This window comes from Dioscorea cayenensis, chromosome 6 (assembly GCF_009730915.1).
Source record: "Dioscorea cayenensis subsp. rotundata cultivar TDr96_F1 chromosome 6, TDr96_F1_v2_PseudoChromosome.rev07_lg8_w22 25.fasta, whole genome shotgun sequence".
Classification (NCBI taxonomy): Eukaryota; Viridiplantae; Streptophyta; class Magnoliopsida; order Dioscoreales; family Dioscoreaceae; genus Dioscorea; species Dioscorea cayenensis.
This window is the reverse complement of record NC_052476.1, coordinates 20,655,665-20,680,432: the sequence shown is the minus strand read 5'-3', so window position 1 is coordinate 20,680,432 and position 24,768 is coordinate 20,655,665. Positions and strand designations below refer to the sequence as shown.

At 34.0% G+C, this 24,768-nt stretch overlaps 5 protein-coding genes across 6 annotated transcripts; 1 reads left to right on the top strand and 4 right to left on the bottom strand.

Moving 5' to 3' along the window:
- Positions 1–2,920: 2,920 nt before the first annotated feature.
- Positions 2,921–4,839, bottom strand: LOC120263256 (zinc finger MYM-type protein 1-like). The gene is made up of 4 exons (XM_039271122.1): positions 4,059–4,839; positions 3,848–3,950; positions 3,581–3,728; positions 2,921–3,466 (listed from the first exon to the last, which is right to left on the bottom strand). Exons 1-4 carry the CDS (start codon positions 4,837–4,839, stop codon positions 2,921–2,923), a joined length of 1,578 nt encoding a protein of 525 aa, XP_039127056.1.
- Positions 4,840–7,752: 2,913 nt separating this feature from the next.
- Positions 7,753–8,307, bottom strand: LOC120263254 (translocator protein homolog). Its single transcript, XM_039271121.1, has one exon. It carries the CDS (start codon positions 8,305–8,307, stop codon positions 7,753–7,755), a length of 555 nt encoding a protein of 184 aa, XP_039127055.1.
- Positions 8,308–10,804: 2,497 nt separating this feature from the next.
- LOC120263706 (heat shock factor-binding protein) lies at positions 10,805–13,949 on the top strand. Its single transcript, XM_039271671.1, has 5 exons — positions 10,805–10,916; positions 12,792–12,845; positions 13,087–13,110; positions 13,193–13,235; positions 13,593–13,949. Exons 1-5 carry the CDS (start codon positions 10,914–10,916, stop codon positions 13,718–13,720), a joined length of 252 nt encoding a protein of 83 aa, XP_039127605.1. The 5' UTR covers positions 10,805–10,913; the 3' UTR covers positions 13,721–13,949.
- Positions 13,950–17,037: 3,088 nt separating this feature from the next.
- Positions 17,038–17,731, bottom strand: LOC120263587 (protein RALF-like 33). The gene has a single exon (XM_039271549.1). The coding sequence runs from the start codon at positions 17,656–17,658 to the stop codon at positions 17,323–17,325; it is 336 nt and encodes a 111-aa protein (XP_039127483.1). The 5' UTR covers positions 17,659–17,731; the 3' UTR covers positions 17,038–17,322.
- Positions 17,732–19,750: 2,019 nt separating this feature from the next.
- On the bottom strand, positions 19,751–24,637 carry LOC120262877 (protein LOW PSII ACCUMULATION 1, chloroplastic). Of its 2 annotated transcripts, XM_039270783.1 has the most exons (9): positions 24,412–24,637; positions 23,605–23,708; positions 22,880–23,015; positions 22,504–22,735; positions 22,199–22,356; positions 21,660–21,848; positions 20,875–20,975; positions 20,091–20,187; positions 19,751–20,001 (listed from the first exon to the last, which is right to left on the bottom strand). In XM_039270783.1, exons 1-9 carry the CDS (start codon positions 24,613–24,615, stop codon positions 19,927–19,929), a joined length of 1,296 nt encoding a protein of 431 aa, XP_039126717.1. In that variant the 5' UTR covers positions 24,616–24,637; the 3' UTR covers positions 19,751–19,926. The 2 variants fall into 2 exon arrangements, with proteins under 2 accessions (XP_039126717.1, XP_039126718.1); XM_039270784.1 differs by lacking the exons at positions 19,751–20,001; positions 20,091–20,187 and adding an exon at positions 20,602–20,676.
- Positions 24,638–24,768: the final 131 nt, after the last annotated feature.

Below are 24,768 nucleotides of genomic sequence, written 5' to 3'. Positions count from 1 at the left end.
GAATTCTCACTAAATCCACCATTATTGCGAAGGGAATTAATTCACTCAGAACCTAAGGAAGACAAAAGTTTTATGTGTATGCATATATTTGATTCATTAAAAGCCATTTACACCAGAAAACAACTGAATATCTTTTGTAGAAATAGACTCTCCAAAAGAAAACAATGCATCGAGTAATAAATGCAATTCATGTCTTGGCTCATTGTGGGATACAATCTTCAGGCAAACTAACTGAACAGATAGATCGTCTTCCGTTCAGCAAAATCCAAGACCATTGTCAGTTTATCAAGAAATAACTCCACTAGAGCTAGTAGGGATAAGAGGCAAACAAGCAGAAAATGATCTACCATTCTCAGCTGCATGGCAAAGTACTGGGTTGCAACTCTCAATCTGGTAAGTGATGATTGTAAACATAACTCTGGCCACTAGAGGGAGAGAAAGTTCATCAACCTCTAGCATAGAAAAGGGTATTTTGCTCTGATGCTAAATAATATTTCAATTGAAGTACCATAGCATTAAGATCACAACTACAACAGGCCTATTCCACAGCAATAGTAATGCAATTATGATGAATGTATCGTCTGCCAAAGAAGAGGCAACCTCCAAGATTTTATGAATCACCGTATTTTATAAAATATTCTGGAAATGGTGGCACATCCATTTCCAGCTCATACATTGATTCAAATATCATTCTGCAAAACATACCTCTGTTCAACTAGCAGCATTGTGGATAAAATCTAATATTACTGCATGACCACATGATGTGAACTAATTCTTAATCCAATAAACCTGGTGAACAAAATTAATTAGCTCATAAAATCCAAACGAATTTGGCATGACTGAGTAATAATTTAAAAAATATCAAATAAATATGAATTAGCAGTGACTTGGGAAATCAAGCACGTAACCTTCTTTTTTTTCCGTTAAATTCAGAACATTTGCAAAAGAAAATTATCATGAAATAGTCGGTTAGCAGAATAAAGCTAAGAAAAACTCACAATAATATGATAACAGTAAGCAAAACTAGAAAAAAATAAAAAATACTAGCATGAACCCTCAACATTAAATTTTATACTTCAAGATGTGCGACGAGAAATTTAAATTTTAAAAAAAAAACCCATAAAAAGGCTAATAGTTATTAATATGGATTGTGATCTAAAAGAAAGTGTGATCTTAGACATCAAATGATAACGAACGATCAAAAAGAATCCAATTGATTAAAGAAAAGAAGGAAAAAAAACAACCACTTAGATAATATAACCTAAAATCTCATAACCCATATTTCAAACAAGAAATACATTTCTCTAAAAACCCAATCATCACAGTTCATTTAATTAAAGTCTTCCAGATTCAGGCAAGCAAATCTAGATAATAAAACAATAACATCAAGCACCAATAACTCCCACCTAATAGACCAAGAATACTTTCAAAATTTAACGCAATAAAAATCACATCTAAACCCAAATTTACTTGAATTCATTTCAGGGAGATTCAGCTTCTACAACAATCAAATATAACACAATAATTCACAGATAATGGAGAAAATAAATAAAAAAACAACAACAAATATCCTGAAAATTGCATGAATCCAAATATAATTGAACACATAGTAGCTTACTATTAGATCATCATGCACCTCTGATTTCGCCCTTGATGGATCCAAACATAATAGAACCCTAAAACAATCAAATTGAACACAATAATCCACAGATAATGGAGAAAATAAATCAAAAACAAAAAAAATATCCTGAAAATTGTATCAATCCAAACATAATTGAACACATAGTAGCTTACTATTAGATCCTTGTGCCCCTCCGATTTCGCCCTCGATGGATCCAAACATAATTGAACCTTAAAACAATCATATAGAACACAATAATCCACAGATAATGGAGAAAATAGATTAAAAACAACAACAAATATCCTGAAAATTGCATGAATCCAAAGATAATTGAACATATAAAAACTTACTATTAGATCGTCTCACACCTCCGATTTCGCCCTTGATTGATCCAAACATGATTGAACACTAAAAAAAATAAAAAAGAACACAATAATTCACAGAAAATGGAGAAAATAAATCAAAAACAACAACAAATATGCTGAAAATTGCATGAATCCAAACATAATTGAACACATAGTAGCTTACTATTAGATCATCTTGCACCTCCGATTTCGACCTCGATCGATCCGATGATTTCCATCGATTGAGAACCCCTTCAAGAAACATTTTGATACCATAAAAAAAGAAAAAGAAAACGAAAAAAAATGAAAACTTGGGTTTTGAAAAAATTGGCGGGAGATTGATATATATAGAGAGAGATGGCCAAGCTCACAGCCGTTGGATCAAGTCTGATCGGACGGCTAAAATGTAAATCCAGGAGAAATCAATGACCAATCCCATTGCTGCACTAGTCCACGTGTCATTGAGTTATTTGAAATTAATAGATAATTGATAAACTTTAATTAATATCAACATTTTGAAATTGGAATATTGTAATACTTTTATTTTCTTATTTTTATTTGAGTTTATTTCGCTGTCAATGTTTAATTAATTAAGGAAAAAGAGAGAAATATAAGGGGAAATTACTTGCCCTTAAGCTAAATTTTTACCTAATTTGTTTAAACTGTTTTTCAAAGATACTCCTCCATTAAACTTATTTTATTATTATTATTTTTTTATTTTATTTTATTTTTTAGAAAGGCAACAAGTACCAGAATCTAGAGCAGGGACGGAACCAGGACATAAAGATGGGGGGATGAGGACAAAGTGTCAAAAAATATATTTCAGTCAACATAACAATTGTATTCGATACAAAATAGTGTGATATTGTGACATTTAATTAAAACAATTACAAAAAAAACATAAAACGTTTATCTATGCACACTCGACCTAGAACTGCTATCTGTGCGACGCATGCTACTTAAAGGAGGTAACTGAATACGGCGAGTTTGCATTTTTTGAAAACATTTGTAGGATTGCCTCATTGTCAATAGTTGCAAAAACCTCTTTCTCAATATAGACAATCATGCTATCATTCATCCACTCGTCTCCCATTTTGTTGCGCAAGTCAGATTTCACAATATTCATCGCCGAAAATGCCCTCTCAACACTAGCTGTCGCAACTGGAAAAACCAATGGCAGCTCAATAAGACGATAAATGAGGGGAAAAATAGTACATTTGCCGGTATCAACCATCTTTATAGCAAAACCTCCCAAGTCTCTGATATTTGCAAAATCATCATTATGTTGCACATCATAAATGAAAGTAGCAAGTTGATCCTCAAGCATCATGTGTTCAGTCCCTGAGAAATCTTCAGGGTACAACTCTGCAAGACGGAGTAGCTTATGGATGTTGAATTTAGAAAATGAGTCCCTAGAATCAAGGCATGATACCAAAAGAAGTAACTCCGTGCTAGCTTCAGGAAAGCGGTTGAGCATTTCTTGAGAAATCAAATCAATAACCTAATATTGAAATAATGATAAAATAGAGAGAATATTAATAAAAAGAATAAATTAATGAGATTTATAAAACTATAATAAATACAAAAAATAATTACCTCACAAAAAAATCTCTACACGATAATGGTGAAAATGAGTAATGAATTGTCCTTCCCGCTTAGAACGACCACGAATTGGCATATTATCCTCCATATTAGGCACATCAATTGAGTTACCCTTACAAAAAGAGGTAACTTCTCCCAAAAACTCCTCCCATCCTGTCTCCCTAAAATGTTGAAGACAAGCTTTCACCGTTTCAATCAATCGCATGGCTTGAACAATATTTTGGTCTTTTTGTTGTAACGCAAGTGACAACTCATACCCAATAAACGCCTCATCAAGTACATCACAAATACAAACTGGTAATTCTCCATTTTGTCAATCAAACTTGGCACTATGCCTCTATTGTTAGTAGAAGCCCCATCATCATGCACATTTTGGAGTACCTCTAAAATTGAGGTCCACATAGAAATTAGCCGGAGAATTGTAGTGTAATGCGATCCCCAACGAGTATCCCCGGGTCATGCTAAATTGGATTCTTGATTTTTTCCTTTACCACTGACTATCTCCACCTTCTCCAATTGCTCAACCAATCTATCATGATGATGTTGCATAAGTTGATCTCTCCTTTTACATGACGCTCTGGTGGCATTAACAATCATATTAACATATTGGAAAAAATCACTCACAATTCGATTCTCTTTAGCAACCGCAACAACCACTAATTGTAGTTGGTGAGCAAAACAATGTACATATCTTGCATATGGATTTTCTTTTAAAATAAGTGCTTTCAAACCATTGAATTCACCTCGCATATTTGAAGCCTCATCATATCCTTGCCCTCTTAACCTCGAAAGAGACAACTTGTGTTTAGCAAATAAACAATCAATGGCATTCTTTAAAGAAATTACAGAGGTATCAGGCACATGAACCAATGCAAGGAATCGCTCTATCACATGTCCATTCTTATTCACATATTGTAAAACAACTCCCATTTGTTGCTTTATTGAAGCATCTCGGGCTTCATCAACCATAAGAGAAAAATAATTATCCCCAATATCATCAACAATAACAAGTGTAATCTCCGTTGCACAAGCATTTGCCAACTCCTTTTGAATTTTTGGGGAAGTCAATTGATTGTTTCCAGGGGCATTTTGATTGACTGTCTTCCAAACTTCTTCATTTCGTAGGCTATACCAATCAAGCAACTCAAGAAAATTGCCTTTGTTTAGTGAATTTGAAGACTCATCATTTCCATGGAAAGGTAAACCTTGCTTAAAAAGAAAACGAGTCATATCTAAAATTGCCGTCAAACGAATACGATATGCAACCTCCATCTCATGTGAATGTGTAGCCAACAAGTGTGACACACTTTGTCTTTGACTTTGAACCCTTGAAATTTTACTCTTGCATCATTATGCATACTATTTATGGCACCAATATGTTCTACGAATTTTTCTAATGCTTTTTTCCAATTATTGAATCCCATTTTTGGTGAATGCATCTTCTCCCAGCTTCCTCTACTTGTCTTAAAAAGATAACACCAAAAACAAAATGCCGCATCTTTTGTCATACTATACTCTAACCATGGATGTTGTTTAAACCAAGCATCTTGAAAACTTCTCTTTTGTTTGCCATAATCTTTTTGTGGAAAATTGTGGCCAATTGGTTGACATAGGCCTCTAGTCAAATACTCTCTTCTAACTTGATCTCTAATCCCAATATCAAAGTCTTCAATTGATTTTCGTAATCCGGGGTCACTAACAATGTCGTTGAAATTAAAATTTGTATTAATGTTCTCCTCGCTTGATTTAGAATCCAATGATACTTTAGGAGTATTTGATGACTCTTCACTCCTTGGTCGTTTGATCAAAAATTTGTCCATGATCTATAAAAAAAAAGTAAAAAAACTTTAATTATAGACTATAAAAAAATAACAAGCAAAAAAGTTAATCATGACACAACTAACATCATTAGAAGAATCAAACACAAAATTGTTTAAACATGGTAATGCTAACATTCATGCATCTAAATGATTGAATATGTCTTATAAAACCAATTTTATTATGTTATTGAATCCATTTTGTTATGTGTCAATGAATATAAAACCTTTGGTAATTGGTATAACTAGTCTTATTGAAGTCTATCTTGTTTTACATTTTGCTATATAGGTTTAAGTGTTTAACACTAAACATTATTTAATTATACATATATACATTATGATATATATTAATATTTGATATTCTCAACATTTTAACTCATTGAGGCATTTAATCAAACACATTGTGGGCATATTTTATAAAAAGTGAAGTTTTAACATTCATGTTCTATTTTTTTCACCCTATGAATTTTATACATTCATTCATATTTAAAGGAGTAATACATTCATTCATGGCAATAATAAAAATAATACTAAATTACTAATGTAACATACTCACTATTATCTCCAAGACTCTAAGATAGTTAGACTCCAAGCAACCAATGTTCGGGATTTTTGAAATCGGGAAACGGAATATCAAGGAATGTTTCGAGTGTTTTTGATAATGATAACTTATAGCCCATGGGCTGGCCGGCCGGCCCACAAGGCCACAACCACAACAAGGCTTTTTGCTTTTAGTTTTTTATTTAGTTACATTAGTTTTTTTTTTCCATTAAAATCTCAAAGAAATTAATGAAAAATTTGAAAAACTGAAGTAGTAAAGTTTATAATTAAGTTATGGGCCCACATCACATGCCAAGCCACTCAAATCAATGACAAAGCTCAAGCCATCATCAATTCATCATTCATCTTCATCCTCAGGACCTCATCCAAGACTTCAACTTCAGCCTTCAACTTCATCCTATGCTAACTGCCGCTATCGGAGAAGGGCTGCTGGTTGCCGCCGGCTGGGAACATCGAGCTCGAGCAAAGCTGCAGGTTGGGTTGCTCCGTTGCTCGGCCACCAAGGGGGGCTGGTTTTTGGGTCTTCCGGCCACCAAAGAAGACCGCCGATGGCTGAGGGGGGGCTGAAGCCCCTGCTAGCCCTCCCTTAATTCCGTCCTTGATCTGAGACATACACGTGTGGGAAGCAAGACTCAATGGAGACCCACGTGCGTCGTGCCCTCACCTTACGCAAGACATAAAGTTCAATCCCGCATGTGGAAAAGCATAACTCTATGTTGTTATAAATATATATATATATATATATATATATATATATATATATATATGAGAAGAGCTAAACTCAATAGCCATGGATTCTCTTCCTCAATCTATTTCTAAGGTCCAGACGACAGACCACTTTGGAACCCAATTTTATTGGATGCTTTTCATTTCTTGGGGATCTTCTTTCTATAGCCATCTTTTGAAATATTTGGTTAGAGAAAAAAATAATCACATCTTCAATTCACATGTTCTCACACTGTATTCTATGATTGGATTTCTGCAACTAGAAACCCTGATTTACATTGTATTCTATGATTGGATTTCTGTAGCTAGAAACCTGAAAATGCCTCACTTCTTAGGACCTTGAGAAAGCAATGAGTAATCCACTCTCGTGATCAACTTGAAAAAACTCGGACACTAGAGAGTGGATTTGCTTTCTCATTTGTTTCCAATCTTTATTTTGTTGTTTTTTTTTTTACTTCACCTCAGGGACTGTACTTTACCTCATGTTTATTTTATGTTTTGTTTATAATTTTTGTTGTTGTTCACCTCTTTTTGTTTGTTTTATTTCTATTATATAAATGGTTTATTCACTTTATTTAAAAAATAAAAAAATAAAAAAATCTTATAACATCTCTATATATCTCTAAAATCTCATGTGGGAATCTAAAATTTAAAGTCATTTTTCAATCTTCTAGCAAAACCAAGACCTACACCTTATGTGAATAAACTAAACAATTATTGATAAATTAATATTAAAAATTAATCCTTTTCATATACTTAAAAAAATATTAAATTTTTTTTAATAGAATTTGTAATGCAAGACATCTAAAAATCTCAAGCCTATTGACATAAGATCCAATGTCATAACCCAAACCCACTTAATTAATATAATTTGAGCTTGAATTAAAGAAAACAGAAAAAAAGGGAATAATAATATTAATTAATAATATATAAACTCATAAATATTCATGAACATAAGTTTGAGGCGTATCCAACAACATCACTCAAACAATTAAACAAACATCCACATTATACAAGCAAGAACAACAAACAAACTTCAAACCGTTGACCATAAAAACAAAAGTCAAACACAAGACCATTTTCAAACAAGATGATAACTAAACAGAGCCAAGAAAACAGCCCAAGCCAAACAAGGTTTAACCAAATCAGCCGCAATAGGGTTCACTCGCCGGAAACACCGAACACAGCCACCCAACGCGACGACGAGCCCAACGGCCACCACCAACGCCGCCTTCGGTGAACCCTTCCCAAAAAGAAGAGGACCCCAAGCCAAGCCAAACACAAGCTGAGCTAAGTACAACGGAAAAGCCTCCAACCGCCGGTGAAAGCCACCTTCAGCCCAAGCTAACCAAGAAGATAAACCCATTAGAGAAGAACAAGAAACAGTGGCTAAATGGAAAGCCCATTCTGGTGGGTACCAGAAAGGTCTAGAAGAATGAGTTTGAGAAGAAGAAGAGGTGGTGAAGAGAAGAAGGACAATGGTTGTTAAAGCTAAAGGAAAGGAAATGGCAATGGCTAAAGATTTGAGTCCTCTTCTTGCCATGGCCATCTTCTTGCCGGAGTTTCTGGATTTGGAGGTGGTGGTGGTGGTGGCGGTGATGGTTGGTGGACGGTGACGGAGTTCGGTGGTGGCCATTGGAGAGAGGAAGAGGAAGTGGATCTGGTGAGAAGGAGGGGGAAAAGGTCAAGAGAGAAAGGGTGGTGAAGAGGATGGAAAGGTATATGCATGCATGGAGGGAGAGGAAAGATGGGAAGAAAGTGACACGTGGCGGAAGAAGAGGTGTTGTGGGTTTGAGAAAGTGACACGTGGAGATGAAGGTGGCAGTACCAAGATTGGTTTTGTGTTTTATTATTGTAAATATAATAATTAAAATTAATGATTTATTTTGTTTTTACAAATAGACAACAAGGGCCCATCTAAAAGTAATCAGGACGTACACATGGGAGCGGCGCTCTGAAGCGAACCTGGGTCTCCCTGAGGAACCCGGTGCCAATTGACCTAGCGGTCATTGGCTATAATTAATGAATTAATAAAATAAAATAAAATAAAATAATTAGAATTTCCTGATTTATTTATGGTTTTAAAATAATTTTTAATGGCTTTTGGAAGACAACATTCTGTTTTCTTTTTTATATTTTCTTTCCTTATGCTGTTTTAGTTTTGTAGGTTTTTTTTAACATAATAAAATTGTGATTTATTAATTTTTAATAAAAAATGGGTTTGATTCAATTTGAGTAGGAGCATAGGCTCAATCTGATCCAATTCGCTAGCTTGCAATACATGGACTTTGTGTTCCATTGCGAACTTTGTTTTTTTTTTAAAAAAATATATGCATTACATAATACTCTTTTTGCTTGTGTCTTTTTGAAATAAATGTGGATAAACCATAGCTTTATTGAATAAAAAGAGACAGAGTACAAGATAAAATCTCTCATCAGAAGTGAGGAGAGGAACTAGAAACAACAGGAAAATAAAAGACATGGAGAGAAGGAGTTAGGAAAGGCGGAAGACACCGCTGCAGTCCCTCGAGCCTATCCAAGCCATCAAAAGGAGCAACTACTCCTGCGCATGATCAGAGTCCGATTCTCCAACAGGGTTTGAGTCTCTAGCGTTGTAGAAGTTAAGAGAGCGCTTGATTTTTCGAGTGAAGCTTCGAGTAAGGACCCGGTTCGCGACTATCTCCCCGTAATTGAGTACCAAGAGAGAGCATATTAGCGCTTTTAATAAAGATATTGTAAACCGGTAAAGCAGTCAAATGGAAAATACGAGTGTTTCGTTCAATCCAGATATTCCACAAGATTGCACGGGAAATAAGATCCCAGAGGGTTCGGTGTTGTGGGATAAGAGATGGAATCCAAGAAGTCCAAAGAGTGGAAATTGAATGTGGAGAAAGGTTGAAACCAAGGATTTGAGAAAAGAAACCCCAGAGACGATTGGAGAAATCACATTCAAGAAAAAGATGGTTAACATTTTCTGAAGCTTTGTGACATAGAACACAGGTGTCTGTGGAGCTTTGAGTGTTGCACCCTCTTTTGAAGAGATTTGTGAAAGTGAGAATTTTATCTTCCCCAGCGAGGCAGCAGAAAAGAGTTATTTTGCTAGGACAACGGGTTTTCCAGAAATGAGAATAAAGTGGACTACGCATTCCACCATCAATGAGGAATTTATAAAATGATTTGACAGTGAATTTTCCACTTTTTTCCAATGCCCAGGAATAGAAATCTTCCTGACTATGAGAGCAATCTGGAATGATCTCTAAAAGATAGGATAACATGTCTGAGGGAGCAGAGTAAAAGAGAACCTCTGGACAATTAATAAGTTGGATGAATTGTCTAATATTTATCCAAGGAGATGTACAATCCGAAAAAAGTGTTGGCCAGAGATCTTTGAGCAATTGTCCATCATGCCAACGGTCAAACCAAAGAGATGTGTTTGAGCCATTTCTGATGATTTTGTGTATACAGGATCGGAAGGGAAGTAAAGTAGAGTTCACTCTTGCCCAAAAGAAAGATTTGTTTCTAGGTGGGTTGTGGAAAAAGATTCCATTTGGGCTACCAGTTGAGTAATTATAATGAATGATTTTAGCCCAACTACTATCAGGATTTGCTTGTGTCTTATGTATGTGATTTTTTTTTAATATTTTCTCTTATATAATTTTTCTTGTGTATATGGTTTTTAAAATTAATTTACATATTTAATAATATATTTTTTATAATATAGATGACTTATTTTAAACACATATTTTTTCATTATTATGTCTCGACTATATATTATGAGGGAGTTATTTTTTCATTAATCACTTGACCTCACCATAGTGTCGCTAAATATGGAGGATGAAAATAACTATAATATAAGGGAAGGAGATAATCGAGTCGTATACACATACACACATACATACATATATGTTAGAAAGTTAAAAAGATTAGGGGTATATTTGTAATTTTAACAAAGAATATAATGGAAATTTGAAGGGAAGCTCTCTCTCACATGGCAGCAAATTTATTTATTTTTCATTACCATAAATTCCATTTCAAAGTTAAGAGGGCTGAAACAAAAGGAAAGTAAAGACAGGGACTGAAGTGAAAAAAGGCCCATTCAGGGTCATATTGGTAATTATAGCAAAAGAAACCCAATGCTTGAAATTTGAAGGCGAAGCCCTCTCTTTCGCTGTTTTTGAGAGCGTGAGTTGCGAGAGTGTTGTAGCGATTTCGCTGAGTTCGCATCCAAATCCGAGCTTCGAAATGGTTTGATTCCCTTTCTCTTCAATCTTTCAATCCATATTTTCAATTTGTTCACCGTTTGCTTCCAAACACGGTGCTGTTTCGATTCATCTAGGGTTTGTAGGAACATATGGTGCTTGATTTGAATGTTTAGATCACTTGTTGTGTTATTTATGCTGGAATTTTTCACTCTTTTGTTTTTGTTAAATTGCATTATAATTTTGGTGAATTTTTAGTTGAGATTTCAATTTTGGAGTAAAAGATGGTAGAATTGAAGTCTTGGTGTTGTAAATAAGATGGTAGTTTTAAGTTTTAATCTCTCCATCATTGTTTGCGTGTAGTATTACTGTTTCAATCCGTCTAGGGTTTGTAAAAACATATGATGTTTCATTGGAAATGTTAGATCAGATGATGGTTCGTAAATGTTGGAATTTTCATTTGTTTTAGCTATAGTTTTAACATTTTAAATTTTGGTGAATTTTTGAGTAAAAATTGGTGGAATTGATGACACTGGGAGTTATAAACAAGATCAGAGTAGGTTGAGATTTTTTTTATTTTATTTTATCGGGAAAGCATGATGGATTAGAAAGTGGAAATACTTTATTCTTTTATTTATTCATTGATTCTTTATGGTTTGTTTGGCTTCCTTCATCTTCAACTCCTTTTTTGTTCTCTTGGAGCATCATTAGTTTCTCTTGTTTCTAATCTAAGCTCCTCTTGTTCCATTTTGCATCATCATGTATCTCATCCTTTTGAACATTTGAAACAGTGGGATTGGAAACTATTAGGTTTCTCTTCAAACTGTTGTCTCTTTGTGGGCCCTGACTTGATTGTCATAGATTGAAGTATTTTAAGAATTTTCAGATCAAGCATGCTTGAAATCCTTGTGTTTATCCCTATCCTAAACTAGAACCTTTGTCTTCTTTGCTACCAATAGATGAAAGAACCTGTATCAGCCTTTGATTTGTGAGTCAAGCATCAAATTTGGTTGTTGTTTAAGAACTCCGCCACCTCTTTATCTCAACAATACACATTATTATTTTGAAATATATCAGTGATTTTTCTTTTTCTTGGGAAGTTTGAGCCTCATCTTCTTGTTCCAACCAGGCGGCCATGCAGCTGAGTGCATGTTGGATTTTGCTTCAGTGTATTCCTTCCTATGATCTTTTCTACTCGAAAGGAACTTTATTATTCAAAACATGCCTTCAGTCATCATGCGAAGAAAAATCTGAATGCAATGTCTTTCTTGGAAAGGATATCTTTATATCTTTGTCTTAAGATATCTTGGGTCTTTCTCCTTTTACCATTATTTTATTGTGTAAGAAGGCCATAAGCCCCAACCTACCAGCAAGTTATTAAATCCAACCGATATAGTGATTATTATGATGCTTATGTGCTTTTGTGGTGTTGCTTCCTCACTTAATGGAAATTGGAAGAATGCTAACTGTTAGTGAAGAGTAAGAGAACTTATTTGATATATGTGCCTTCTTAAATGTTAAAGAGATGTAGTAATTGGATATTCTGCTCACTTTATGTGTTCACCGATATATCTAAGGACTTGTCAAGCATCAAAAGTGCTTGAGTTAGTCAACACATGGAGAGAATATATTGTATCTGAACGTAATGTGAGAAAATAAATAATTTACTTTGGCTGTATGATAAGAACAGAGTCATATCATGGACTATTTTTGTCTGCTTTACTGTATAATTCATGAGTACTGTACTTTAAAATTGCTGATGTAGACGTTGTTATCATCTAAACCTTAATTTGTTAGGTAAGTTAGCTTATATTTTGTTTGGTTATAGGTGTCTTGGATTGCATGCATGATTCTTGATCATTTCACTGCCACTCTTGGTTGACCCCATCCAATAATTCAGTATCTTTGATGTTTGTTTCAGGCTGGACAAGAATCAGATAACCTACAACAAAGCACTGCAGATATGACCGTATTTGTGAGTTGTCTATTTTAATTTTTTTAACAATTTTTTTACTCCATGAAATTACATAAATGGGCCAGAAAGAGGTGTGCATGAAAGATTTCCATGTTATAGTTGTGCTTGAAATCATCTCAACATTTTTTTAGTTTTATATTTTGGTAAAAAATAACCCTCTTTTTTCCTCCCGTTCTATCCTCATCTTTATCAATGTAAAATTATCTTCTGACCTTGCTTAATCTTGCGGTTTCTTGTCTAGGTACAAAATCTTCTTCAGCAAATGGTGGGTCTCTCTCTCTCTCTCTCTCTCTTTGACACATGCACGCACATGCTGCATTCTTTATGCTGAATTATTTTGTTTGCAGCAAACTAGGTTCCAGACAATGTCTGAGTCGCTTATCGGAAAGAATATCCTTTTGAACATTCTGTTCTTTTTTATATCTGCTGCACTGACGTGTTATCTATCTCAACTCTTACACTAGCTTTCTTTATTGAACTTTGTTCTCTTGATGCTTCTTGGCTTTTACAATATTATGCCAATTTTTTTGTATACAATGCATAATTTCTTAAGCATTTTAGGTCTAGCCATATGAGAATGACCTTAAGGGACTGCAGTAAATTAAAGGGAAATGCCTTAGTGGTGCAAAAATAATCCAAATCCATGACTTGCGCCTTTAGAGAGTTTTAGCTCATTGACAGTTGAAGATGGGTTGATTTTTATTGTTGTGATAGCCTATGTAGAGTTTGTCTTTAACCACAGCGCACTAGATGAGATGGGAAGCAGGATTGATGAACTGGAACAAAGCATCAACAACCTCAAGGCTGAGATGGGAACAGATGGTGTGTCTGAGGCAAAGCCTGAAGATCCAAAACCAGCTGATGAATCTTCATGAGGTTGCAGCAAGCAACTTGTAACTACTCTGCTGGTGGAGCAACTGTCTTTTCTTGAAACTATTAATATTCATCTGGTTATTAGAAACACCTCTAATATTTGAATATTAAGCTGATCTCTATTCATGTTTACAGCCGTTGCTTTCCTGAGTTAGTATTCTTAAACTTATGTGAGAGATATTTTTTTTACATATTTTCCAAGTGAAATGAGTATAGACCTTGGCATGCTTTTAAGTTTGTCTGTTGGCAATAGGGCATCCATGTTTAGTGATGCCAGAGTTTTGGAAGGTCATGCTCAACAACAACAAACTTGATGGGTAATCAGTGATCAAGCAACTTAGTAGATGGGCAATGACATTGGGCACATGCTCTATCCTCCCAGGTTTGAATTATATTTAATTTCTGGTTTCGAAATTGATTGAATTGTATGGATTAGTTGTACTTCTCTAAACCTTATCAGCATCATTCATCAATGACCAGTTTCGCAAGTAGGTGGACAACTCTAGATCCAACCCAAAATCAATAATGCTTTTGTACCTTTTGTGGATCATCTTGACCTGTTACCTGTCAGTACGTATTGATTTCAAACTAATTGTAGTTAGGTTTCAAGGCGATCGAATCTGATAAAAGACAAGGCCATCTATTTTAGCTGGTTAATTTTAAAGTTTAAAACCCTAGTTGGTTTCCATTAGACATTGTTTATTTTTGCCTCTCAATTAAAATAGTATCATTTTCAATCTCTCATCTGAATGACATTCATCTAACTAAATATGTCATGGATGCACACTTAATATGCCGACCACATTAGCTTAAACTGGCATCTCAATTAGTGGGTTGTGTTAGTAATCGTGATAGATGAGGGACTAATCGAACATAGTTGGTTTAGTTGTCCAATTGAAGAACCAAAATGAACATAGTTTTTAAATTTGGTTTTAGCCTGAGACCAAATGTTGCAGACGTCTATTAACACTTCTTTTGTCAAGGTTGTCACTATTATACAAATTTCTAGCCAAGGTTGAGTGGAATCTAGATTTGATCTTGTTTTAAAATGTTTTAGGTTCTGAATATATTTTGACAAAAATTATGATTGGAGACATCTGTTTTCAGGTCTTGCTTTTATTTTGACAAAAATGTGGTGTTATTATTATATGAATTTCTAGCCAATGACAACCATTGTTTGCTAGAGTGTTTTGAATTTGTCTTGTTATTAGTGCCAGCATTATCTTTAGGTTCAGACTCAAATGACAAGTTAAATGACAAGTTGTAGAGTTTTATTTAAGTGTATCTGTCTGCAGGATGTTTTGCTTGGTTTCTTATTTTTTTTCTCATAACTGTATACAGATATTGATCCTACCATGAGATGAGATGTTTCTGAATAATATATATATATATTTTTTTAAATATGAAAACTTGATATTACATATTTATCCTTGTAATTATTATTTTTTGGTTAGATTCTGAGTACCTCTGACTAGGTTTTAGATGTTCATTAGTTATTGAAGGCACGTCTTTAAAAAAGTAAAATATGCATTCAAATCCTGATATAATAAAAAATAAATAAAATGATAAGCTTTTTATTGGATGGTTGCATTTGTAAAATATATTATTTTAGTGAGTTATAAATCCTAAAAAGTCATAGTTTAGTGTTTTAAGTTATTGAATATCTAATTATTAGGGGTGTGGAGAACTCTGAAAATGTTTTTTTTATAGGCTCTAGATGTAATAATATATATATATATATATATGCCCAAATTTCATTGAAGTATCTTTCAAGTAGTAATAATGTGAAAAGGGTTTTTACAGGTGTTTTCCAATATTTCTAAACTTTTGTTTTTTGTTTCTCCATTTTTTTTTTCAATCATTCATTTTCCTCCCAATTTTAAGATTTGTATATTAGTTATTTGCCTGAAAGATACACAAATTATAATGCAAGAAATAATAAAAATAACTAAAAATAAGAAATGGTGACAAACAATAAATAGAAACACCTCTGAAACCAAATTAGAAAAGAGAATGGTTTGATGGTTCCTTTCTTTGTCGCAGTCACTGTAAAGTATCCCAAAGTCTTTAAGATGTGTTGATTGTTAAACTTTTATTTAAATTTTCTTTAAGTTTTTGGTTTTTTTGGAACTTTGATATGATTAATGCCATACAAATTTATTCAAGTAAAATTTGAAGAAATAATAATAATAACAATAATTAATAATTAATAATAATATTAATAATAATTTGGAACAGACTTATCTCAAATTATTATGTAACCAAGTATCTAATTTGAGAATATTGGGTTTTAAAGAGGTACATAAAATTCCCAATGAATATTATTCATGAGTACTATCAAAGTGAACAAATAATAAATTAATACAACCAACAGAGTTGAGGTGTCATCCTTCATTATTATTATTATTATTATTATTATTATTATTATTTCTCACATTTATTTCCTGGTTTTCTTGGTCTTGGGGGAAGTAATAGCATAAGAAGCCTATTCCTTCCTTCTTCAAACTTATCAATTTTGTCTTCTTTTGTTCTTTGCTTCACCCTTTCAATTACAAAAAGTTCAACCCAAAAAAAACATAATAATAATAATTATTGTTATTATTATTAAAGAAATAAAATAAAATTCTATTATTTTCTCTAAGTTTGAAAAGTAATATTAAAGAGACCAAATTACCCTCTTCTCTGTCATAAACTATATTTTATTACTATTTTAGTTTCATATACAAACTATTGTCTTTCCAAGAAAGTTTGTTAAACAAAGGACATAAACTAAATTACCATTCTTCTCTCTCTCTCTCTCTCTCTCTCTCACTTTCTCAAATTAAAGCAAAGAAACCAACTTTTCTCTATCTTTCAAAAATAAATTGAAAACTTTATAATACACAAATCATAATTTTTTTTTTACCTTCAAAGAAAAAAATAATCCCATTATAATAATCTACCAATTAATAAAATAAAAATTAAATATATAAATCTGGGTTTCAGGTTTCTCATCTTATTAGCTTTTTGGTTGTATCTTGGTTGCATTGATGGGTGAAAAAAAAAAGCAAATATATTATCCCATTTAAATTCTTCAAAGAATTGGAAATTTCACATACAAATTACCATCATTTAATTAATTATTTATTTTTGGTTGGATATAACCAGCAATTTTCAATCATATACACAGCCTGATCATCAATCTAAACCAAAAGCTAAAAAATCCCCAAATTGAAAAACCCAAAAAACAGTGGATTTACTCTAGACTATAAAGAGAAAATCAAACCAATAAATCTAAGAAATAAGTCTAAAATTCAGAAAAAATTAAAAAATGAAGAAATGACGAAGAAATAGGCTTGATATTGTACAAGAAAATACATTGAAAATAGCAAATATTAATACAACGATAATAATCATATAAATAATTCCCCCTCTAAATTCAAATCTCAAAGCACAACATCCAGTAAAACCCTAATCAGATCAAGGGGAACAAGAATACCATCATCATCATCATCATCATCACAACAACAACATCATGCTTATAAAGATCACAACAAAGAGAAACACAAAGAGAGAAAGAGAGACACACACACAGAGAGATGAAGAGAAGAAGAAGTTTCAAAGTTTAGCTACGGCACCGGGTAATGGCGGAGCAGCCACGATTGTAGGGATTGGCCTGGGCACCGGCACGGCAGTTGTAGTAGGATGCGCCACGGCGAGAGCAAGGAACGGTGTCACGGCGAAGAGCGCCGTAGCTGATGTAGCTGGATGTAGCGAGGATCCGACGGTTGACCTCGGAATCGAGATCGAACTCCTCTTCAGCGAGGCAGTCGGCGATCATGCCCCGGCACATCGATTTCGGTGGGATCCAGCCGAGATCGTGGCCGGAAGCGGAAGCGCCGGCTATGAGGAGGAGGAGAAGGAGAAGAGAGATGAAGGAACGATGGAATCCTTCCGCCATTGAAGAGAGGGTTGGAGAGATGCTGGTGTTTCTCTCTCTAAAAAGAAGGTTTGGGTTAGAGAGAGAAAGAGAAGAGCGTGAATGAAAGGGGTTATATAGAGAGAGAGAGGGGGCAAAGGGTTAGGAAAAGGGGCATGGAGTTTCGGGTTTATTTACTGAAAAGGGATTGGGGTTTGACTTACTGTGGTTTTTTTAAGGGTGTGGTCACCGCCGGTGAGGTTTAGTGGTTGTAGTACTTGTGAGGAGTTTAAGTTAGCTGTTCGTAGTACACAAAATTTCTTAATTATATTCAATTATTGTTTTTTTCTTTAATACTTAAATTAAAAATATATATATAATAAATGTCTCTTGTTTTATTTATTTATTTATTTTACATGATTATATTGATTTTCATCCAAATATCAAAATGGTCTCTCTATTTCTCATTTTTCGCCCTTTTAGTCCCTCTAATATAAAATCCACCATTTTGGTCCTTATATTTGCACATTTTTAATCTTTTGTTATAAAATCCACCCTTTTAGTTCTCGTACTTATATATTTCCATCATTTTTGGTCCCTCTAATTTATCATTTGAAAGGACCAAAAGGACAGATCTATCAATTAGAGGGATCAAAAAGGTAAAAATATAAAAATATGAGAACAAAAAAACAGATTTTATATTAAAAGGAACTAATAGGGTGAAAAACGTAAAATAGATGGGACTATTTTGATATTTTGACCCTCTTGCAATACAATAAGACGAGTGATTTATTCATTTTATTTTTAAAAAATTAGTCCTTTAAATTACGTGAATAGTTTAGTTTTGATATTTTTGTGGTTAATTAATATTAGGATGTTTATCTTCAATTACATTATATAATTATTTTATATATTTATATATTAGTAAATGCATTTTTTTTTTATAACCTCTAAATTGTTTTTTTTAAAATTTTTAATAATAAATTAAAATAATTATTGGATGAACAAATTCCTGTATATATATATATATACAGATGTGTGGTTGAAGGGTATATGTTGGTATAATTAATGTCCCAACAGTGGACTTTCAGCCGCTAGAAAAAAAACAGTGGAGTTGTATGTTGGTATTTAATTTAATTTGTTAATTTTAGAAATCCTTATAAACTTGATTGAAAATAACATTTTTTTGCTTCATTTAATGATCCAGTATATAAAAGCTGCAGTTCAAGAATTATTAAATATAAATATAAAACAGTAGAGGTAGATTTAATTGTTAAAAAAAATTGATTGAGTATCAAAAAAATAAATAAATAAATTAACCAAATAAAAATAAAAATAAATCACCTTTTTTTCATTCTCAAAGAGATGTCTCCAAAGATCCAATATACATACTATAAAAACCAAATTTCCTCTAAACACCCAACTATAATTTACTTTATTAACTCTAAAATACTCAAAAAATTTAGATATAATACCCGAATTGATCTCTCTACTTTTCTCTCTTTCATTTTGGTCTCTCTACTCAGAAATGCTCTAAACTAATCTCTCTACGTTTGAAAATGATCCCAACTGGGCTCCTCGTATTTTTCAAGTAGAGGACTCAATGGTAAGAGACTAAAAGCTGAAAAAACTAAAATGAGCTCATTTTTCAAAAGAAAAGAGACTAATCGAACATTTCGAATAGAGTACAGAAAAGAAAAAAAAAAAAGTAGATGAATCAATTCGGGTATTATATCAAAGATTTACCATTAATATAATTTTCCCAAAATAGAAATGAGATCCATCTCACATTTGTAGGTCTATTATAAACCCAAAACACCCTTAAAAAAAACGGTGTGTTGGTGCCTCCACGTCCATAGAAATTTTGACAAGCTCATCCCCCATGTTCTCTTGTACCAAATCCATGGCCCACATAAAAACCCTAGTCATGCAAGCCACCAACTCTTATCAATGAAAACTATATATCCAACTCCACAACAACATTATATTTGGCCCTACTCCTACCTCTTACCTTTCAATGTGGACACCTACATCTTCTCTTCCTCTTTTACTAGGATAATAATGACATGCATGGACATACAAGTCCCACCTCTCTTTTTCCCTATCATAACCTAACTCATGTCCCTCACCAATATTGCAATGAAATAGATTTATTAAACCTTATGTAGAAAGACCAACAGCCATATCTCAGTGATTGTAACTTTGCACTTAAAACCTATGTATGCACTCATATAAGTTTGCTTTCAAATGATAGAACAAAAGGAAACTTAACGATGAATAACGGCAGATAATTAAGGTCATACAGCAATGTCATCTTTCTAGTTTGCTAAGTAGATTTTCCAATAGAGGTAGCTCCTTGACTATTTCCTGCCAATCAGGCATGCCCTGCAAGTTATGGATTGCATTAATGTAACGATGAGTGTATTAAATGGAGCGTAGATGGTTTAACATGATGTATGATGCATCATATATACCTTTCCTGATCTTCGAACTCGACCATCAAGCCGGAGAATTATATATACATCATCACCGGGGTTAACACCCTCGGACTTTTGTTGATCGCGAATCCACCTAATACATGAGGATTCTCAGTATCAAGTCTTGAGCACTTTTCATATAATGGTAGCTGGAAGGCCAAAATAAAATAGAGTGTGTTTGGTTTGAGGATGAAGAGAGGCATTTTCTTTTTCTTTAGTTAGATGAAGAACATATGATGACTAAGGTAAACAAATGAAGGTATAATTTATCTACATAAAAGTATTGCCTTTCATTATTTTAAATTATATATATATATAGACTAGGCTGAACCACATTAAAAAGGACTGACTGAAAGACAGGCCCAGAACGTGACCCCATTGCCTGATAAATTTCCTAAAAATGGATTGTTTTGGGTCCAAATGTCCAATAGGTGCAGGATTGTCAGATCTAGGGATTGAATCAGACCATTCTTGCCAGGCATTGTCAGCACCAGGCCCTACTTCTGGTCAATTGGCAACCATTATTAGTTCATATGATTGTTTGTTCTATTTGGGTAGCAACAAAGGTTGTGGAATATGTAACCTACGAAAGAGATACAATGGTAAGTTGGAGACAATGTAGTTAGTTTCTTTTAAAAGTTAGCAATATCGAACTAAAGTTACTGATACTTGCATTGGACTGTCGAACAAAGTTTTTATCAAAAGTGCTCAGAATTTTTTTTTTTTGGAAGGTGTAAACCAAAATATGTTGTGCAGAAATGAGATTAAAGCAGAAGCTGACCTCTCCCATTCATTCGGTGATACAATTTCAGCCTTGAATCGCACCTCAGCTTGCAAGCGTGATTTTGCAGTTATTGATTGAGTTCGCTTATCAAAATCTTCCTGTCAATAAAAAATTGCGTGTTATAGTGTCCAATGAAGGGAAAATAATTAATTATGATGTACGATAAGTGATAACCATAGTATAACAGAACTAATACTGCTTCTGTCCAAAAATAAAAATCAGTATGTTTTAATAGAATTTTGAGTAGCACGAGGAAAGATTGCAAGATAAAATTGGATGCTATAGTGTCCAATGAAGGAAAAATCATTTACTATGATGTATTGTAACTATAGCATAATTAAACTAATAAATAACGTTTCCATCCAGATAATAAAACTCATGAGTTCTAATAAAATTTTGAGAAGCATAAGTAATGAAGACAGGACTCAGATCACAAGTTGGAGAAGCATAATTGATTAATACTTTCTCCATAAAAAAGAAAAAATATTAAATTACTGAGGGTGGGCTGGGAGGCATTATCATTCTGAAGCATTTCAAAGTGAAAATTATATTGATTAAAAATCAGAAGTGTGCAAAACAGAAGAACAAAGGAAACTAGTGATTTAGTTGATGTGTAACTCTGCAAGTCTATTATCAGAATACATGCTAGATGTCTAGAAAACACTTCCCATGAGATCAGAACCAGATCGTATATGTCTTACATAAGAATATGATAACAAATCAAAATATAATTTCCTCAGGTAGAATATTCTCATGTTTAATATCAAAGAAAAGGATCTAACCCCTATTGAGGGAAGGGATGTGGCAGCTTTTGCGGGAAGGCCAAATCCTTTTCTCTCAAGAGAAGCTTTCCTATTCTCACCCCAGATGACAGGAGCAAGAATAACACCTCTTTTGACAAGTTCAGTTCGGAATCTCTCAGCCTTTTCAATTGCTCTAGTTACAGTCTCCTTATTCCCTGCCAAAATAACCTGAAGGCACATCTTTCAACAACACATAAAAAATTCTTTTTGCATATTTAAAGCCAACAAGAAGATGCAAGTCAAATTGCACAAACTAGAGCAAGTTATAAGGCAATGCTTCCAGTAAGCCTGTGATGGAATGAGAAGGCAACAAAGGTCAATTGAGTAATGAAAACTGAGAAGAAAAATGATGCTAATCAGCCTAACTGACAGTCTATGGAGTGATAAACATTGAGAAAGAAAATGATACAAACCGCCCTAACCTGACGGTAATGGTACATTGAGTAATGTACATTAAGAAGAAAAATGATACTAACTGGGCTAACTGACAGTGTCCATTAGAAGAAAAATGTACTGACCGGTCTAACTGAGTCTCGAAGCTGGACAAGTTCAACAATCCTATTAGTTGATAGCCGTAAAGGCAGTCTGGAGAGTGTTTCATCTCGTGATATTTGAGCAAGTTGTTCCTCTTCTTTCTTATTGTCCCAGATAAACAATGCCACGAGAATCACAATGCCTGCAGAGTGCTGATTCAAAAGGCTTGATCAATTCAACAAGCGTATACATAAAACAAGAACAAAAACAGTTGGCATGCATGGTACAACAATAAAAATGTATACTAAAGAACACCATGCCTTCCGTACAAGGATGTCTGCTAATTTACCTCCAATATTGATTGCAGCATTTCCAGCAGTTTCCCAAATATCAGGAGCACCTTCACCACCATTAATTGCACGTATGAACCTGGGCACAGTAAAGAACATCGAGATTCCTGCTGCAGCAGACAAGGCTACATAAAAGAATCTTCTTACGCCACGAAATGGTGCTTGAACTTCACTAATGAGTTTGAGATCTCTTCGAAATCCATAACCAATATCTTCACCACCCTGTCTTGCCTGTAATATTAAGAGAATGAGCAAGTAAGAATTTCTGAGCCACAAGAGATCCAGGAAATGTTTCACTTAAATGCTAGAGTGAAGAAATAAATTGGCACTCTAAAAATTAAAAAGGTAAGAAACGGAAAGAAGTAAATCACATACCTCGTCTTGTAGTTCCTTAAATTCAGGTGAAGCTCTGAATGATGCCAAGTCAGGATCATTAAGAATAGTGCTAAATTTGAGATTATAGTCTCGCAAAGCAGTTCGTAAACATGACACTGCTTGCCTTCCCTCCCCTCTGCCTCAAACAAGACATGATTATAACTACAAAGGAAGAAATTCGCAACAACACACAGTTACAAGTCCTTTAAAGCAGTCGATGAAAGGAGAATATTTGAACTTCACAGGAGCTGATAGGACAAAAAGATCAATTATTTTTACTTGGATGAATGAGAAGCCCCATTCATCGATTTTGAACTTGATGGATTACCAAGAAATCCAACCTACAATCCAATTATGATGCACAAAACAAGGGACGAAAACTAAGAACTCAAAGCCAAATGTATGCAATAGAGTAAAGAGCTTAGGGAATGTTCATAAATATCATGTACTGGCATGTTCCTAAAAAAAGAATGTTGAACCTATAACATCAATAGTCCACTCTTCAAATGAAATGCAGTTAAGTGAACAGAGCAAAATTAAAAGAAACAAACTGTCCCTAGTATCAGCTAAGAAAAGCGCCCACAAACACAAACAGGTGGATTGTTCAAAATCAAGCCAATCACAAGGATCAGCAATATGGACTATTCACTAAAAAAAATGACAATTTCAATTTCCAAAAATGATAATGATAATAAATAAAAAGATATTTCCAATGGATGTTATACCTGTATGCATGGCAACAAGCTTTATTGTAAAGTGCTACTTGAGCTTCCTTAGGATTTGGATTCAAATCTAGTGCGCTTTCAAACTGCAAAAGGGCATCCTTTACCTACAATATTCGGACAAAGCCACATTACCAAGGATTTGTCCAAAAATGAAATCTTCTATTTTTCAAGTCTAAAGTACCATAGCAAACTACATGAACCAACAAACCAAGCAAGTGAAGTAAAACCAAACCAATAAATCATTCAACATGACTCTATCCCTTACTACAGATAAACAAATGAAATGATTAGTCAAAGTTGAGAACAACAACTTAGTGAAAAGACAACAAAGAGAGTCGAGCCAAAAACTAGCAGAAGTTGGCAAATGTATGATTTAGAAGGGTAATCGTACAGCCTTATTTTACATACATGAAGGTTGTTTCCTCACCTAGAAACTAGAATCTATGATTCTCAATTCACCAAATGTTGCATTTAGATAGATTTTGTACTAACCTCAATGATGCATTCCATCTAATTAAATTAGAAACTATGCTAGAACACAGGTATCAAGTCAAATTCTTTGAAACCTTCATAGAAGTTTGTTAATCAAGCATTTGAACTGGAAAAATCCCATTTCCATTTAAAAAATTCACATTATACTAACTCCACATCCAAATTCCATCCAATCCTTAGAAATTTTCACAAAGGGTTCATGCAATCACGCATTAGAACTGGAAATTTATCATTTCAGCAAAGATTTGAAGATAGAAACAAGGAAAATAAGATCAAAACAAAGGATGAGACATAGAACGGAATGATCCTCCTCACCCTGCCCTTCTTGAAGAGAGACAACCCCGTATTGACACAAGATTCCGCGGTCTGTGTGCTGGGCTCTGATGGCGTCGAAGAGGAATACACTGTGAAAAAGAGGCGAGCCTTCTGAGATCGTAGATGGGTGCTTCTCGGGCTCAAGGTTCTCGATCTTGTCCGCCATGGGAGAGGCTGATGGAGCGCAAGAGCCGCCATGGCCATCGATGAGAGAGAGAGAAGAGAAGCTTGTTATCCATTTGGGAGAGGGAGAGAGGTGTATATATGAAGGCTCATGTGAACCGTTAGATCAGAGATTGCATCTGATCGCTGATGGCGTGTGAACCGTTATGATCAGCCCACGTGTACACTGAGCGC